General features: G+C 42.0%; 1 protein-coding gene across 1 annotated transcript in view; it reads right to left on the bottom strand.

Annotated features, from left to right (window-relative positions):
• Nucleotides 1-13,890, bottom strand: part of TMEM47 (transmembrane protein 47) — a 28,334-nt gene extending 14,444 nt beyond the window's left edge. The window contains exon 1 of the mRNA XM_044763654.2: nucleotides 13,386-13,890. Coding sequence (XP_044619589.1) covers nucleotides 13,386-13,611 — 226 coding nt within the window. The 5' untranslated portion in view covers nucleotides 13,612-13,890. The remainder of the gene's footprint in view (nucleotides 1-13,385) is intronic.
• Between the last annotated feature and the right edge of the window lie 4,443 nt (nucleotides 13,891-18,333).

An 18,333-nucleotide genomic window follows, 5' to 3' on the forward strand; every position in this document is an offset into this window, starting at 1 on the left:
TTTTCTTCTTTTATTTATACTTATATACCCCTGCCTCAAGCATCCTCGTCCACAGCCTCTCCTTCTAACACATTCGAGATGTGTAAGTGGCCCTGAACTAGAACTCGCACTGCACTCAGGAAACAAACAAACAAACAAACAAACAAGGGGAAAACAGAACAAATCCACACTTCTTAAAATATAAAGATGAATCACAAGAAAGTGCAGAGCATTTTTTATGCCATCTATTTGTAACAAAGCCATATAACTTCAAACAAAAGTATATCTGGCTTTCAACCAGAGTTTAAAAGGATGGTCAATACTATGGCTTTTTTATTCCATAACAGCATGTACCTTTGAATTAAAAAACCAAAAGAATAATCCTTACAATTGGAAGTCTCTAAATGTCTTTGAAAAAGTTTATACATAGCACAATTAGATTGTACTTGAACATCATAGAAATCTTTCTGAAAACTTGTAAGTTGAAATTTCTGAATAATAAATCAAATTTTCATTATATCAAAGTGCTTGGGGTACAAAGAAAATAATAAAATCAATACATCCATCCACCCATCAATAAAATTCCTGGAGACTTTGTTTAAGAGAGCCTATGCTGAATACTTTCTAGTTGGACTATTCCTTTTATAAAAACATTATTACTTTTAGCAACTTCCTCCAAATTATTTTAAATAAATGAGAATTTTTCAAGTATCGATTTTGTTTAAGATACAACTAAATATTCATTCATTTAAAAAATATCTTAAAAGTGCAATGGATTGCTCTTATCTGGTAAGCTCTTTCACATAGCCCAATATGCATAAAATGCCACACAATTGTATTTTTCAACCCAAAATAAAACAGGAATTAATTTCAATCATTTTTCTCTACTTTAAATAGCCTCAAAGAATAGCTAAAATACATGTATTTATTCGCATTTTGTAAAAGTAGACTAAGATGGAAAAACATTGGCAAACATTCCCTATAATGGGTCGGATAGTAAATATTTTCAGCTTTGTGGGTCATGGTCTCTGTTACAATTACTCAACTCTGCCATGTAGTGTGAAAACAGCCATAGACAACAGGTAAACAGATGAGCATGGCTGCGTGCCAATAAAACATTATCTACAAAACCACGTGGTGAGCTGGTTTGGACCCTCTGACTGTAGTTTGCTGACTCCTGGTCTATATTTTATGTACCATTTTAAAATGTTGAATTTTTTTCTAGGTAAAGGCCTCTCAGACAATAATAATTTCATAATGAAGTCAACTTGATAAACGAGTAACACAGGAGTGCAAAGTGATACTTATCCAATTTAGCAAGAGAAAATTGCAAAAAATCCTAATCTCACACAATGTTGAATTTCCTTAAAATAGCAATACTTTATTTCATATGAAAAACTAATAAAATGCAATAGAAGCCACCAGGAGAATAAAAGTTATTAAACGGGATTAGAGGGCCAGCTCCAACAGCCTAGTGGTTAAAGTTTGGTGCGCTCCGCTTCAGTGGCCTGGGTTCAGTTCCTGGGCATGGAACCACATCATTCATCTGTCAGTGGCCATGCTGTGGTGGTTGCTCACATTAAAAAAGAAAAAAAAAGAAGAGGAAGACTGGCAATAGATGCTAGCTCAGGGTGCATCTCCCTCAGCAAAAGAAAAAAAAAGGTGGAGGGGGATTAGAACCTAATTAGGAAAGGAATCTCTAACAGCATGGGAATAGTTCTAAAAAGTAAATCAATATAACCACTTCTGATTTTCTTCTAACGGTCCTGTATTTATTTTTAGTACTGACTGTGGCTAATGAGAAAGTCACTCTAGATAGAAAGCCAAAAAGGCACGTCACCAGTATGACCACTGTTGTGATATCGCTACCCTTCCCTGTGGTCCACAACCAGAGCTATGCCTGCTCAAACAGAAAAGCCATTGTATTTCCAAGAGAGACTAGAATTGGGCCATGGCTGCCACTATCCTGGCCAGAAGCTGGGGCTTAGACTGAAGCATTGAGGCTCTATCTCTGGTGGACGGTGCCAAGTTTTGGGATTGTTGTCATTGTATCCATTTGGAATGATTCACTCAGGCAGGGTGCCCAGGACCAAAGCTTCGACTCGCTGACCAATTGAACGTCAATCAGGAGGCTGAAAAAGTGCTTTGATATGGCTACCATAGTCTCGGAGGCCCAGGGCACTTTTCAAGGTTCAGCACTAGGCATTTTGGAGCTGAGAATAGGGCATGTGGCATCGTGGCTGTGTCGGTAAACAGTTAGAATCCACTGTCCAACTTTTGGGGCTTGCCTTACAGGTGAGCTAAAGTTAGGAAGGATGTAACCGGCCTGATGCCACTTCCCTCTGAATTACTAAACAAGACTAGGATGCAGGAATAAAAAAAGCGCAAAATACTTTTATAGACACCTACTAATGGCGATTCAAATAAGAGGCCGGGCTTCATGTTTACACAGATAGACATTTACTTAACTACCAACTGTAGATTTAACAAGACTATATACATATAAAATGTTTTGTTATATACCATAGGACTTAGACAATTTTACAGTAATATTATAATAAATGACCGGAAGACTTGTCTATATACGAATGATTTTTCCTTTAGAAGGTTTGCATGCCACCAATACTTGCTATCCCATAGTCAGTGTTTGCAAAACATATTAAAATGTCATAAAATTCTCAATTTTCAGCCCCATTTCTTCAAAAACATCACCTATTTTAAGTTCTCATAATCAGTTAATTTCTATATCAATCTTAGTTCCCCAATTTTATGGCCCTCACAGTATTTAGTCAGATGAAGTGTTGAGTTCGCCGAGATTTATTACTCCGCATTCGTTTTACACATTTCTATAAATGATGTAACGATACTGTAGTGGAGCAGTGAAGATAAGCCAGCTCTGCAGAACATCAACGGCATGGTGCTGGCTTACAAATTGCAGCGCTCCGCACAATTAAAACTGGGCATTGTTCACTGTCAGCCCAGCTGATGTGAAATCTGAGTTTGGTTTCTAAGACCTGAGAGAAGAAGTGATAGTCAGTTTTGAGGAAACAACGCACATCTTTGGCCCAGAAACCTCCGAGGGCTCAAATGGGCCGGGGAGAATGTTTTGGATCTGAAGTCAAACCTGAAATGAGGCTGCTACAGTATATGTCAGGTTCCACTTAAGAGTATTTTGGCAAAATGGACACAGTGACACACTGGAGGCATTGGGCACTGCACCTATGGAAGCCAAAGCTTAAGATGAGTATGTGCGCTCCACTAGTGCTGCCTCTAACAGAAAAAAAGAAAGGAAAAAATAACAGGAATGAATGTATATATATAATATTATAAGTCCCCCTGCAGTTAGAGAATAAAAACTGGGCAGTCCTTATGTCATAACATCAAGGCCAACATTAATATGCAACTCATGAACTAAATTCAAGTCCTCTTTCAAGGTATTTTTATTAGCTGGTGCCGGAGTTTCCAACGACTATAAATGCTTTAGTATTCTGCAGAATTGTGCTGACTTACTTTACAGTCTAATACATGAGACTGGTCTGAAATTGCCACTCCATTATGAAAATTCTATGGGCCACATTATAACTGCCAAATTGGAGAATTCACATTCCCTTAGGGAATTCACGGTCAAAATTTACTTTTGATTTTCAGGAAAGGCAGAATCTTAATGACAATACATTTTCCACACTTTTGAGCCAAGGTCAATGTACCACACCAGTGCCTAAAGCTTTCCTCCACCTACCTCATTTCAAAACGTTTAACTTGTCAAACACTGGCTAATTTGTAGGTATTGTTTATACGCTGAGATTACTTCTACTGTATGCAAATCTCTGAGCACACAATTCTAAGAAATTAGATATAATTAAAAAGCAATGAAACATATTTTTAACCTTATAAATTCAACTCCCATAGTTTCGGTGGGGAGTATTTACCTCAGTGTATTCTAATGTTTTAATGCATGATTCTCGCTTTTCTATACTTCTCATCACAGGTTAAAATATTGATTTTTAATAACTTTTAAAATCACACTCAAATTTGCCAGACAGGCACTTATATTTTCACCTTTGAATTCTCCAAAAGAAAAATATATTAACCAAAATTATATCCACACTGCGACCAAAATCATCCCCCATTCAACGCAGAATAGTGATCTTTCCTGCATCTTGACACCTACAGTTCCTTCCTAATTCACCCACATGAACTAGAATATTTCACTCATCTCTAGCCAACATTCAGGTCTTCTAAATACCTTTATTCACTCGTAGGACATATTTATAGCAAAATATTTCAATTTTAGCTATACCAGTGAGATCTCGGAAAGCAAACAGTATTGTCAATTCCATTTTATCATCAGGAATTGGAAATACTGGGATGGTTTCTATCTGTTTCAGGGGAAAAAAAAGCTCAGTTACAGAATAACATTTCAAACCCACATTCCCCAAGATATCCCTCTCTTCTCGGAAGACCATGGCTTTTTCCCAACTAGCTCACTCTGTCAGAAATTGTGGCATTTAATTATCTTCATCAAATGTAATTTAAGAATTTATTTTGAGATTAACACTACATACTTCTGAGTCTGGAAAGTAAGGACATATCCTCATATATGAAGAAGAAACCACAACGGTGCTGTTATTTCGTGGTAAAAGGAAGGTAACTATAGACCTAACAGCAGAAATATTTGCGGAGGCATCAAATGACATACTTAACTTTTTTAAGTTAGTCTGCATGCAGCAAATGAAGTAGAAAACCAAAACCATTACTGAGGGAGTTTAAACTTTGTTTTCTTGGCTAACTTGCTTTCTGACCTAAATCCGTCAGCGTTGCGTTCATTTTCCACTATTCCCCAAGATGTAGACACAAAGGCGGCCACAAGAAGAATTCGGATTCTAATTTCAATAATGAAAGCGACTACCTCTGTCTTCAAACAACTAATATCAAAACTAACATTTTTCATGTGCAAACAAATATTTAAGGCAAACAACTACGTGTCTTGTTTTGTGTTGATGTTAGAAGAATACACATCCTGTTTTCTTTAACAGATAAAGGGGCATTTTAGTTGCTTCACAAAATACTATCTTAGAAAATTTGATAGAAATGCAGTTTATCATCTAAATACCACAATGTAATTTTCCCCCAAATAAAACCATTGTACACAGTGCTTAGCGAAGAGCCCTGCTATTAAAGCATTGTTTCAGTATTTAGACAAAAAGAAAGACAACATCACCACTAATGACACCGTTTCGTACCATGCACTATAGCAGAAAGCTTTCATTAGCATTTGATGCTATCTAATCGGTACTGGTATTTCTCAATAATGATGTCTAATCCTAGTATTTCTATAAAGTTGTGATGAGTTTGCTACTTTGAACATTGTTCCTTCTCCACTCTTTGGGAAAAAATCTAAGAAGTTTACAATTTGGAAAAACTTGGTTATTTGGAAAAACAGGAAGAACACCACTCATGCCAGGACTAGGAGTGGGTGCCGTTCCTCCAAGCAAGTAAAAAGCTTTAGTGATGGGTTTAGGGAAGCTAATAATAATCAAAGAGTAGACAGAAGACAGCCAGACAGTCACTCATGATCAGGATTAAGACACCCCCTTAGTAACTATGGAGGAACTAAATTGGCAGGTTAGGGCCCCCAACCAGCTCCCTGTGCGCAAGCTTCTTTAGATGAGATCCTTTCTTCTATCCCCTGCAGAAGTGGAACGCATGTTCCCTCCTTTACAGAACTTTGTACATTTTTATTATTTCATTAATTTATTTAACAGAAACCATTTGTTTGATTCATCACTTTACTCTCACCACCTAGCACAGTGCCTGGCACACAGCCTGACTGGCTGACTTTGTACCAGGATAACGCTTACTCTCTGCTAGGAAATCACTGAAGATGTTTCAATGAAGTTAACGCCTTGGGCACATGCGAGAAGATAGGAAAGAGGGGAGAGGTCATTTCTAGCTTTCTTTAAGTCACCTAGCGGTGCTAGGAATAGACTCCAGGTTGCATTCACAACACACTAGGGCAGTATTTTGATGAACATTTGGTTTAGGGACCTTAAAACATGACAGCAATAAAACCCCCTTTGAAGGAAAATTGAGTTCTTTTGTGGGTGTGTCTTTTATGCATAGAGAATATGCGGCAGGGGTCCCAACTTCTATTTTTTAGCATCTTTTTGGCCAGTAAACATATATTTTGAAAAGAAAGAATCAATTTTTATGACAGTATCTTGAAACATGGCTCATTAAACTATCATTTTAAATCTCACAACAGTTAATAAGCTGGTAGAGACAAAAATGATCTCCTAGATATTTTTTTCCTGGTTCTTTCGGAGCCATGGATGCCTCATTTTTGTAGTTTTTTGTTTTGTTTTTTAATGGGAGTCTTTGGTGCCAAAGGCAAGACTACAATAGAATAAAAATTCATAGTCTACTAGTGTCTCAAAATCTCACACAAATATAGGAGCAAAAAAGGGTAAAGAAAGGTGTCCTTGTCTAATTTTCAAGGGAGATGATCCGATACTTTGAAAAGACTGGTAAGATTTCACTGTCAGTGCCTTTGACATGCAAGGATGAAATTCTGCTTAAGGAAAAAATCAGTCTCTTTTGATACATAAATGTATCTTTAAAAAATAAAGTCGGAATGCAGGAATAAGTTGATCTAGTGAAATTTATATTCATTTAATCAATTTAAGAAACTTACATGGCTGGCCTCCACATACATTTGGAATTATTTTTCAATTTAAAATCAAGCAGTCGTGTTAAAGTTCCCTATCATGGAGAAACTTAAAGAAAAAGTTTTTGTTAAGTTTTAAGGACTAGCTTTGCTAACAATGTAAATTTGATGATAATAAATATCTAAAACTGAACAGACTTATCAACATATATGAGTCTATTGGAAGACTCTTTAAATTCTATGTGAAATCAAATCTTGGATGGTAAATAATCCTATAAAAAGTGGATATCTATTTCATGTGTAGTCCTTAACCTCTTCATCCAAAGTTCCATAACAAGATAGTATTCAACAATCCTTCAAATACCAAGAGACAGTTATCTGCAATGTGACAAGAAATTTTGAAAACTCACCCTGCAAAAATACTACAGCTAATACAATCTCTCTATTGAGTCTTTTTTTTTTTCTGCTTTATCTCCCCAAACCCCCCCTGTACACAGTTGTATATCTTAGTTGCAGGTCCTTCTAGTTGGGTATTGAGTCTTTCAACATTGTGCCTTGCCTCATTTTTCTTACCCATGCAATAAATTTGATTGCGTAAGATTATTTTAATCTTTTCTACTCCAAATGTGCTATGATTCTGTGATTCAATATATGGGCAATTATCAGGAGAAGAAGTATGTTATTAAAATAAAGGAAAAACAAGCAAACAAAAAACAACTTTGCAACTCCAGTATCTTTCTAGCACTACAAAACTTGGCTCCTGTCTGGGATTTTAACATTTTAGTGTTCGTATACAAATCACCTCATCAGACTCATACAAAACTTTCTAAAAGAAGACCAAAATTTTATCATGCAACATAAAGTAGCAGATTATAGTCCAGATTCTCAATCAGTTTGAGCCCTGGTCATTTGAGACTGTAACCAAAGATGACCTAGGGTTATATAGAGAGAGGAAAAAGTTCTCTATTTGTGGGCCGGTTAGGTTCTTGAGTTCATTTGATTCCAAATGCAAAGTAACCTCATACAAGTGACCAATCATTAAAGCCACGTGTTGGTTGACGGCAGTTTTTGCTCTAGTCAAACATTATTTATGTAATCAAGTCAAAGTTCTTAAGGAAAGAAGCTGTGTAGTTGTCTTTGTTCTTTGGAGGCAATAATGTGCAGCTAGACTCCAGTGTCAGACCATACGCTGCAAATGTGGCTCAACAGCATCTCCTACACCCCATGCTCTTCTAGGATGTGACCTTGCTGCTGCTCCACCAAGAGGCAGAGTCCAATTCTCCTCCCCTGGAATCCAGGCGGGCCATCTGGCTCCTCTGTGATTTCCCAGGCTAGTTCAGACAGGACCTGGTTCTCTTAGGACTCTCGCTCTCAGAAAAACTACTCAGCCTGTAAGAATTCCAACTGTCCCAAGGCCACCATGCTAGAAAGGCCAGTCCCAGCTGAGTCCAGCCTCCCAGCCATTCCCATCAAGATGCCAAACCCAGTGAAACCGTTTGGAAGAGGATCTTGCAGTTCTAGAAGTTCCAGTCCCCAGCCATTCAAGTCCCCCACAGCTACAGCCCCAGATGTCCTGGAGCAGAGACAAGCCATTCTCATTATGCCCTATCTGAATTCCTGACCCGCAGAAATCAGGAGCATAATAAAATGATTGTTATTTTGCACCACTAACTTTTGGGGCGGTTTGTTTCCCAGCATTAGTAATTGGAACACTCTCAGAAATAACCCAGCTCTACCACTGACTGAGAACGTGGTAAGTTTACAAAAATCCCTTCAATAACATATAGGAATAACATTAGCTACCTTGCAAGTGTCTTGTGACATTGGGAAAAACTGAGATGTCTGCCCTGTAATAGTACTAAATAAAAGGTAGCTATTAGATAATAGTTTTGTGATCATAACCTACCAAGAGTATTGTTAAATGCCAGGTAACGCATGTCAAAATTTAAATTTGAAACTAAACGTACTTCATTATTCACTGCAAAGGAAGTTTACCATTTAGGAGGAAAAAAGTCCTCCATTATTGAAAAAAGATCACTTGGCATTTGTTTTTCTGAATATATAATAAGAAACACAACCCTAAGGAGCAGGTACTCTGTGTATATTTAACCTTCAGGAAAAACCATTTGAAGCCGTTAAGTTGTATGAGGTCACGTGATTGGTGAATGGCCAAGTTCAGAGCAGTCTGAATCAAGACTGACGTATCCTCCACAACATTACTCTGCCCTCCTACAGGATTACGTTCTAATTTAGCATAGTTCATATAGAAGTTCACTGTGGCATTTGGGTAATGTACGCCAGGGACTTATTCCGAAGCATCTACAATCCTTTTCAATAATATATCTAGCAGCACTGGCCGAATCTATGGTCTTGCTAAGTGCTCTTACTATTTAACAGAAGCTTGAAGGAAATTCCTAAAATCTATTGCTTGAGATATGCTTTTGTTTTGAAATGTTTTACCAAAGGCCAGGCTTCTCACACGCCCATCAAATCCCTTAGCTGAAAAGATTGAGCTAAATGGCTCCCCGGAGATTACAATCATTCTATAAATGTGAGCAAAAGAGGAATTATATCTGCCCACAAATTAAAATGTCCTTTGTAAAAGTCAATCCGGGGAACTTGAAAATCTTAGGAGATGTTCAAAGAAAATCACCATGAAGATCTTGAAATAAGTTATACTTGGTTTCCTCTGCTTTATTAATTGAGAAAGTTTTGGTGCTACTCTTTGTACAATTTTCCACACGTGTACACTGTGCAGGATAAATAAAACTGCATTTGCTCTACTTATGTTCTTTTTCAAGAAGCCAGAGGAGGATGTGACTGTCATGACCTCCAGGCTTGCTATTTGTTAACATGCATCAATATCAACTCATTTCAAGCAACAAGCTGAACCCTCCCTGGAGTAAATCACATTGCGGAGGTTTCCCAGTGAAATTCTGCTTTCCAATTAAGGTACAGATTCAAAATGCGCACAGATGATACACATCTGAACTCAGAAATCACTGTCTCTCAGATTTTCTAAGACTCAGTGTTTAGGCGGTTCAAGCTATCTTAAACTACCACCTAAGACAGATCTTCTTACAATGCCTTTTAAAGAGGATTTTTATAATAGTTTTTAAAAAAATGAGCTACATATAAACTACTCTTAAAAGAACCACTTGTCAACTGAAAATAATAATATTCACCTGTTATTAGCTCACGGTGCACTGCCATTTCAAAACTGCCAGTGACTCATGTTACAAATGCAGCTATTTTTAGGACAGTGCACAAATGATGTTAACAATATTCCTTGAAAAAGGCACTAACTATTTGATCAAGTTATTTTGTGGATGGAAAAGATGGATACATGCACTTGTTTATCCCAAAATTATCTGGGTAAAATGTGTTCATTTGGCCATCTGCATGCCCTGACTTTTTGCTTAGTCAATAAATCACACAGACATCAAAAAAGCAATCTGCTTTATATAAAAGAGCTAAATATTTACAAATTTTAAGGAAGAAAAAGTAAAATCACCCTAAGGGTTATACAGCACGTTTGATGTCGAGTTTAGAGTGTCAGCCTTCTGTATACACTTGAGTAATCCAATTTGCACTAAGGATTCTCTTGTAATGCTATGGTGGGGAAACCCTAACAATCACATTCTAAAAAACAGTGATCAAAACTAAATGTGACTAAGCAGAAGTCTAAAACATTACTATCATTTTTTTTAAGAAGAAGATTACGGATCTATTAAAAGGCTGCCAAAATCTGTAGTGGGGCAAACTATCCTTAGAAATGCAGTGGCTGGCAGCCATGTGAGTACCACCTATTCTAAACTTCCTAACAAGCACACTTTATTATTTTTTTTTTGTTTCCACTGAGAATGACAATTAGCCGTTTTCTTGTCTTTTTGGAAAACTTATAGGTTAAGATGAATGCCAGGCTGTCCCTCATCCCCTGAATTGGGACACCGGAGAAAAGCATTACGGTTGACTGACACCCGGATTACTGGTTCATACTAGAAGTGCTGAGGCAACCTTCAATACACCAGGACACAAAAGGCATGGTTCTGCTTTCGCTCAAAACCATAAAACAGGTTATAAGCAGCCAACGACGCATATTTGGCACCAAAATTAAAATGCAGCTTTAAAAACCACGGCTGAAGGGAAAGTTTCCGTAGGAACTGGGCCTAAGTAGGACATATTGTCGTCAGTAGAAACATTCCTGAAATTTCCCTTCTGTAAATACAAGCTTGCCTCTTCACGGCAGTTTGAATTCTAATTAAGACAAAGGTTTTTAATTAAGCCCTGAAGATTCTGGTGAAGGGCCTTCAGTAAAACTGTCCTTGGTGGTTCCTCCCAAGGTAATTCATTTCGAGACAATGAAGTGGAGCTCTTCAAACCTTCCGAGAAAACATCTCCCTCTCTGCTTCCTGCTACTCCACACAGCAAACACACTGAGAAAAGCTGCTTGCCCTTCGAACAGGCAGGAAAAGCATTGCTCCTTTCAATTCGAGCTTCCCCCTTCATTTCAAAACCCTGGGGAACAGAAGCTTCAAGTCCACGGAACATTGTAAGACAGCACATTTTGTAAAGTGGGGAGATACAGCAATTTTCCACATTTTGTTTCCTTCCCCCCCCCCCCCGACCACCACCTTGGAGAAGAAAAATGAACTGCTACTACATAAACAAAGTCAAGAACTTCTTCCAGATAGCCTCAAACGAAACCATCTCCTATGCCCCCCCATTTGCTTATGAACTATACTTTTTCTGGGATGAAAACTATTTTTGACGCAAAATAAAACTACAGCTCATTTTCAGGACCCCAAAGAAAAATAAATACTGAGGTATGAGGTAAAACGATAGAATAACAGGCTTAATGGAAAAAATCAGAAAGTGTCCCTGCCTCTGATTTTTTACCTCACAGAGTCCTATCATCACTATATTTGCAGTAAGCTCCTGTCTCCCTAGTTCCTTGCCTAGAGAGGAAAAAAAGCTGAGATAAATGGGTATGGAGGCAATTAAGGAAAGATTAGCAAACACTGCATACCGCTCTACAAACTGGAGCTGGCTTCTCCCCATTACCCACGTTCCTGGCCAAGAGAAAAGGATAGGGGCCTGAAAAGAAAAGGGGAGTTGAAGCTGGTTTCTCAAACCTATCTGAAAAGTCTTTATGCAATCAGGAGGCTATTATTTCAGGAGACAGTGAGAAAGGGGCAAAAGATCCCCGTTGCTAAGGAGACATGCTGAAGCTGGCATTCCTACATAAATTTCCATTTCTATTGGAGAGGGGAAAGAAAAGATATTTTCTCCAAAGTTTATTTGGATCCCCTGGTTACTGAAGAAAGGCATTTTACCGATTTATTTTATCTTTAGTTGTAAACAACAAACCCTGAAAGAATTAAAAGACCTAAATGTTGACCTCCTGCTGCCAACCAGTCCCCTCCACAGTGAATTAAGCAACAAAAGACGAAACCCTTCAATGGGAATTTTGAGGTAAGAGCAAAGAAAAAGCCTTTTGTAAACAGAAAATCAAATTTATGGAAGAAACTTAACCAAGTGAACTAATCTCTTATAACAAGAAACCAAAGACAAAAGTAAATCAGAATTTTGCGGCTTTTTGTGCTATTTTAACTTTCTTGGAACTTGAAACGTTTCCAGTAAAGCTTCATAAATAGTCCCAGAGAGGACATGAAATTGTCATGAAGAAATCTAATGACGTTCTCAGAGGTGCGTGTGAATGTGTGTGTGTAAGTGTGTAAAATCACAGGCACGTCCTCTTCTCTTATTGCCCTTTCTCTGCACTGACACCAGCGGCTGAAGAATCAAGATTACCGAGGAAAAGGGTTTGCAACAAGAAATCGGAAGTTAGCAGATTTCTGCTAAAGGCGTAACCAGGGCGCAGTGGAAGGCAACTGCTGGTCAAGCAGAAGCGGTAAAGCCCGTCCTGGGGCTAGAGCCCCAGTGACTACCTCCTTCTCCATCCTCCATACCATCTATTTGCAGTTTCCAGCGCTGGCTGAATAAGCCACAACTTTCCAGGCGTCTGTGCGCAGCTCAGGGAGAAGAGAAAGAAAGGTCTGGAGGAGAGAGCCGGCATTGGAGGGGGAGAGAAGGAAGCGCAACTCACAACCAACCGCGGTGTAACCAAAAAAGGAAAGGAAATTAAGCTTGTCCCTCGCCCAACTATCCACATCTCTCAAAAATTTGGGGAAATCAAATCCAAACCGAAACTCACTGGGGAAACCCAGATAAAGTGGAGTAGGTGAGGCAGAAACGTGGGCGCTAAGAGGGAAACTCAAGCAAACCTCCTCTTGAGAGAGGAGAGAGCGGGGAAACGGAGCAGAGAACCCACAGCATCTTCGTGGAGTTGGGGCGTTTTTGCTTGTCTCTTTTTTAACAGGGGTGTGGAAGGCGCTGCATTTTTAATACAGCCACATGGTTCTCGCCGCCTTAAATGAGAACAATTACCCAAAATAGCATACGTGTTACTCCAGGGCCCGAGGAACGGCCACGGGAGGGGGAGAGGGCGTGGGGCGTCGCATGGGTTTGGCGACCAGAACTGGGGAGAGGAAGGGGGGCGTATCAGGGAGCGGTAGGAGCCCGCCGATCCGCGAAGCGCCAGGATGGAGCGGGGCGGACGGGGCAGGAGACGCGGGGGTAGGGGACGCGGGGGCAGGGGGAGGCGGTGGCCGTCCCGGCCGAGGGGCGCGGGCCGGTCGGGGCGGGAGGCAGGGGTCGCGGCGCGCCGGGCCCTCACCGCTGCTGAGCGTGGACTCGCAGTGCCAGCGGTCGAAGCTGGCGGGTTTCCGGCAGGACTCCCACAGGGACAGGTAGTACTGGTGGTCGGCCGTGACCCAGGCCGGGCTCAGCACGGCCCCCAGGTCCAAACACAGCGCCAGGAAGATGCACACCAGCCCCACGAGCTTCAGCGGGGTCAGCACCGACACGCGCACCTCCTCCATGCCGCTGCCCGCCGAAGCCATGCCCCGGGCGCCGCGGCCGCCGGCCCGCCGGGGACGAAGACGCCGGGCGGGTCCGGAGAGCGGGGAGCCCGAGCCCTGGAGGGCAGCAGCACAGCCGCCGCCGCCGCCGCCGCGCGAGGACTAGCTCCCCGGGGCTCCGCGCCTCCCGCCGCGCCGCGAAGGCGGGTCTGCCGGGCGGCCGGCCGAGCGGGGGTCGTCAGCAGCCGCAGCGACGCCGATCCCACCGCGGACCTTCGCCGCCGGCCCCGCGCCGCCTTCTGCCCGCGCGCGCTCCGCCCTGGCGCGCCCGGCTCGCTCCGCCCCGGCCCGCCCCTCCCCGGGCTGCGGGAGGCGGTGCCGAGCGGGGAGGGGCCGCGGCCCGCGCCGGGCGGCGTCAGGCTCCGGCTCGTGGCACCCGGAGCGAGAGGCTCGCACACACCCCGCCCCGCCCCTGCCCGGCTGGCGCGGAGCGGATCCCCCCTCTCTGCCCCCGATGCGCGGCGCGCACCGAGCTGGTCCTCACCCCGCGTGCCCGGCGCGCGCGGAGCTCAGCGGGAGCCCTCAACCCCCCCCCGGCGGCGTGGGGCAATTCCTCGAAGCTACCGGGACCCGGCCCCTCCTGTGCGAGCTCGCTCTGGGGTCGCCTCGCTTCCCGCCCCCACCCCTTTGCCGTCACGTGGGTTTCCTTTTCTTAGTGAGCTGGGGTGGGTCCTTTTCTAGAAGGCGTCAGCTGTGGATTCCTAGGTTTCCTGGGCTGTGGCTATTGGAGCGAGGAGAGGTATTCTCTCTCTAGGGGATGTAACAGCCCGGACCCCGCGCCCCGCCAATTTCTCATCTTAAGGGATTTGGAGGAAGGAGGAGAAAAAGTGAGAAAAGGCACTACGTCCTCTCTTCAAACTCTGGACTGACCCAGTCTCGGACCCAGGAAGCCCCCCAGTTTTCCCTCTTTTCTAACTTTCCCCCCAAGCCTGCTGCCGCTTCTGTTTCTCTGGGCTCGCCTGCTTTTGCGCGCCCTATCAAGGGCGATTGCTTAGGAAACGCAGACGCTAACAGGGGAATGAAAGCTCCCGCAAAATGTGGAGTAAACCTCACCTGCTTCATCGCTGCTCTGTTCTTTGCATGTTGGCTAAAACCTTTGTTCGTTCGGCTTTGCTCTATGCCAGTTTAGATCAAAATTCCTCCCTGGGCGTTAACCTGTTCTTGTGCCCCACGAGACCTAGCCCAGGGCCTGGCATAGGAAAAGTGGCATAACTTTACATAGTCAATCTGCACATCTTTATTGAGCACCTACTGTGCGCTCCCAGCTAAGCATTCAGCCCTATACGACCTTGCTCCTGTTCTTAAGAAAACGCTCCATTTTTTCCCCTATCCGTGAGGAATAAACACACTTTGAAATTGAATTTGCAATTCTGCAATTGACTACTTCAGCTTGTAACTGGCGGGTTGTCTCTTATGTCTCTGAGTACTTTCCATTTTCTCTATAAAAGAAACAATTTATTGAAAGATCATTGGGGATGGAGGTGTTCCCAGATCCTTCACCATCTGTAAAATTTGGTGAGAAACCCAAAATACTGATTAAGATCCGAAGAATGTAGGAATGGTGTCTCTCTTTTAATGAAACGCTATCCTCAACCCTGCAGGATTTCATACTTTTTGTTGATAATTTCTTTCCTTCTAACCACTTTTTTTTTTTTTTTTTTTGCTGAGGAAGATTGGCTCTGAGCTGACATTTGTGCCAATCTTCCTCTAATTTTGTACGTGGGTTGCCACCACAGCATGGCCCTGAACCAGTGCTGTGGGTCTGTGCCTGGGAACCCAGCTCAGCCACAGAAGCTGAGAGCACCAAACTTAACCACTAGACCACAGGGATGGCTGCTAACCACATCTTTCCATAGGACTGACTACATTTTGATGGAAGTAACATTTTGAATGCAAGAAACAATCATGTTAGTGTCAAATAACTTGAGAATAAGAACCAACCCAATGTGAAATAAAACCTAGGGTTTTCTTACGTTTGGAAATGTACTGTCCTTAGTAAAGAATGCCTAGAGCCCTGGGACTTCCTTGACCTCTAACTTCCGATAGGCTCCTTGGCCTCCCAACCATCCAAGGAGACAGAAGCCTGAGTACTTCTTGGAAACGGTTCCTAATGGAACACTAAAAAATTAAAAACCTGGGCGAGTCATAGGGACAACCAGGCTTGTGATATTTTTCTTTTCCCTGGATTTATTTTCATGGGTTTACAATGTACATTTGAAGATAAAATTTAAGAAAATTTCTTGGATATGCCCTCAAAATTATAAAGAAATCTTTTTTCCTCCAAATTCTCTCACCTGCCCTTTAATAAGTTCCATTTCTAGTCAGCCAATATTTTTCTGTATCTTCGTTTCCTCTAATTCGGGCTTTTTTCCTCCTCCACTTCCACCCTAGCCCCCCACCTCCACTCATTTTGCTTCATTTTTCTGGCTTGTTCTCAACTGCTTACTTGAGTGACTCCATCCTTCTTTGTATTACCTACAAAATTGTCTCTGTACTGTCTCCAAAGTTAGAAAAATAAGCCATTTTTAACAAGAAAAAGCCAAATTCTCCTAAAACACTCCATTCCTTTGTTAATCATTTCTAGAATTTACACATAATGCGGATCAACCATCCTTAATCCTCACTTTCAAAGTGCAAAAAGCTCTCAAGACAAAAGTATTCTTTTTTCTTTTCATAAGATTGTGGCAAACTCATTTGGTGGAAAAGCCAATTTCAAACTGATGTGAGGCTATTTCTCGTTTTGGTTTATCCTATCCTTCAAAAATCTGAAGAAGACTGAATTCCTCAACACAGCTGACCCCCTGTGGGATAGTGGACCTCTGTTTACCCTAAAGATGGAAAAAGCAGAGCAGGGGATTCCAAAAATTAGTAAACGTTGGATGAAAACCTACCAAAAAAACGTGTCTGGCTGGAAGTGGGATGGGAGGTGACAACTAAGGGGTGTGTGTAGGAGGAGGATAGAAACAGGCAATGAAATACACACATATCTGAGAAATGATATAGGCCTACATTGAACTGTGAAGAAAGCTAGGGTCCCTAGCTCAGGAAAATTTACTAGAGATCGCTTAGAAGCGATGACTTGGATGACTTTGTTGGCCCTGTACTACAGCGTCACACAAAGGCCAGAGGCCCCCTCTTTCACCTGAGCCTAGCCTGGGGTACCATCTCACCACGCTCACCCCTATCCCTGGACCTCAGGGGGGCAACAGCTTACTCTATCCCACAGTATAGGAACTCCATGAAAATTGCAGTCACAGAATTCTGACGTGTGACTGTGTGAGTTGTGTAGCCAGGGAAAGGCAAGAAGGAGTCATTCCCTAGACGTTGAAGTAAACGAAAGAGATCAGCCCCATGCTTGAGTCAGTCAGGCCAGCAAAATGGGGCAGCAATGTGAGAGGTGAGGCCAGATGGAAAGGATTCATCAGGAAAGTAGAAGAGTGTCCTGGTGGGAGGTGGAGGATGTGGAAGAGATGGGGAGGAGGAGCACGTTCCAGACTTTGAATATGTCTTAAGAGAATAAAGAGGAATTAATGTTACCCTGTCAGCTCACAGTCTATTAGCAAGGGCGCCATCTCTACGTTTCCTTAGCAGTTGAAATGTACAGCTTCTAAGATTCTGCCATTTGGAATAAACCAGAGGGGACCTAATCAGCTAGGAAGGGAAAAATAATTTACTGTTTTCAGGAATGAGCCCAGCAAATCTCACACATTGTTCAAGCCACTAATCTTGTCACTGTCACAGCAGCCTCTGATCAATGTCAGTCCTGTGTCCCGCCCCCCTTTTTGTTTTTTTAAACATGGTTTTCCATCTAGAATTTCATTTTCTTTTTCTTTCATTCTTTTCTTTTTTTTTTTTTTTTTTTGCAGGGGAAGATTCACCCTAAGCTAACATCTGTTGCCAATCTTCCTCCTTTTTCTTCCTTCTCTCCACCCCAAAGCCCCAGTACATAGCTGTGTATAATTATAAATTATTCTGGTTCTTCTATGTGAGCCACCACCACAGCATGGCTACTGACAGATGGGTGATGTGGTTCTGCACCTGGGAAGCAGGCCCAGGCTACTGAAGCAGAGTGTGCCAAATTTTAACTGCTGGGCCATCAGGGCTGGCTCGTGTGCCCCTTCTTTAGGTAGGCAGTGGGGAGGTGTCACCCAGTTTTTCTGAATCTGGGTCACCGTCCATATAGAGTAGGCTCTGTCCATCAGAGGCACGGCCATTTGGCTCTGCTCTTTGAGTCATGCTTCTCTTCCCAGATGCTGGAGGGTCTTCCTATGCTGTGGACTTTCAGCACTGAGATCACATCTAGACATGCACTCATTGGACCTATTTGTTCTCAGAGAGGAAGAAATAGAATGGAGGAGAAAATGATGAATATCCACCAACTATTTTTCCAGAGTGACAGACAATAATGTTGGCAAAATATTTTAGAAATTAGAAACAAAAAGTCCTTCAGTGATTTACTTTCTGAACTATAATTCCATTCTTGAGGTCCATGCTAGAAGAATTCTGATGCAAGTGAAACCATAATATAATGAGGCCTGCCTGCTATTTATGATAATTAATAAGGTCCAAGAGATTTCCAGGTTACGGTGTATTCTGTATTGCATTATTGAGATTTCTTGTTACATTGTGGCAAAGTTCTTGGCTTAGAGTTATCACAAATAATTATGACTAATAATTGCTATTTCTGCTTTTTTTAAAAAAAAA

Source organism: Equus asinus, chromosome X, assembly GCF_041296235.1.
Source record: "Equus asinus isolate D_3611 breed Donkey chromosome X, EquAss-T2T_v2, whole genome shotgun sequence".
NCBI classification, from domain to species: domain Eukaryota; kingdom Metazoa; phylum Chordata; class Mammalia; order Perissodactyla; family Equidae; genus Equus; species Equus asinus.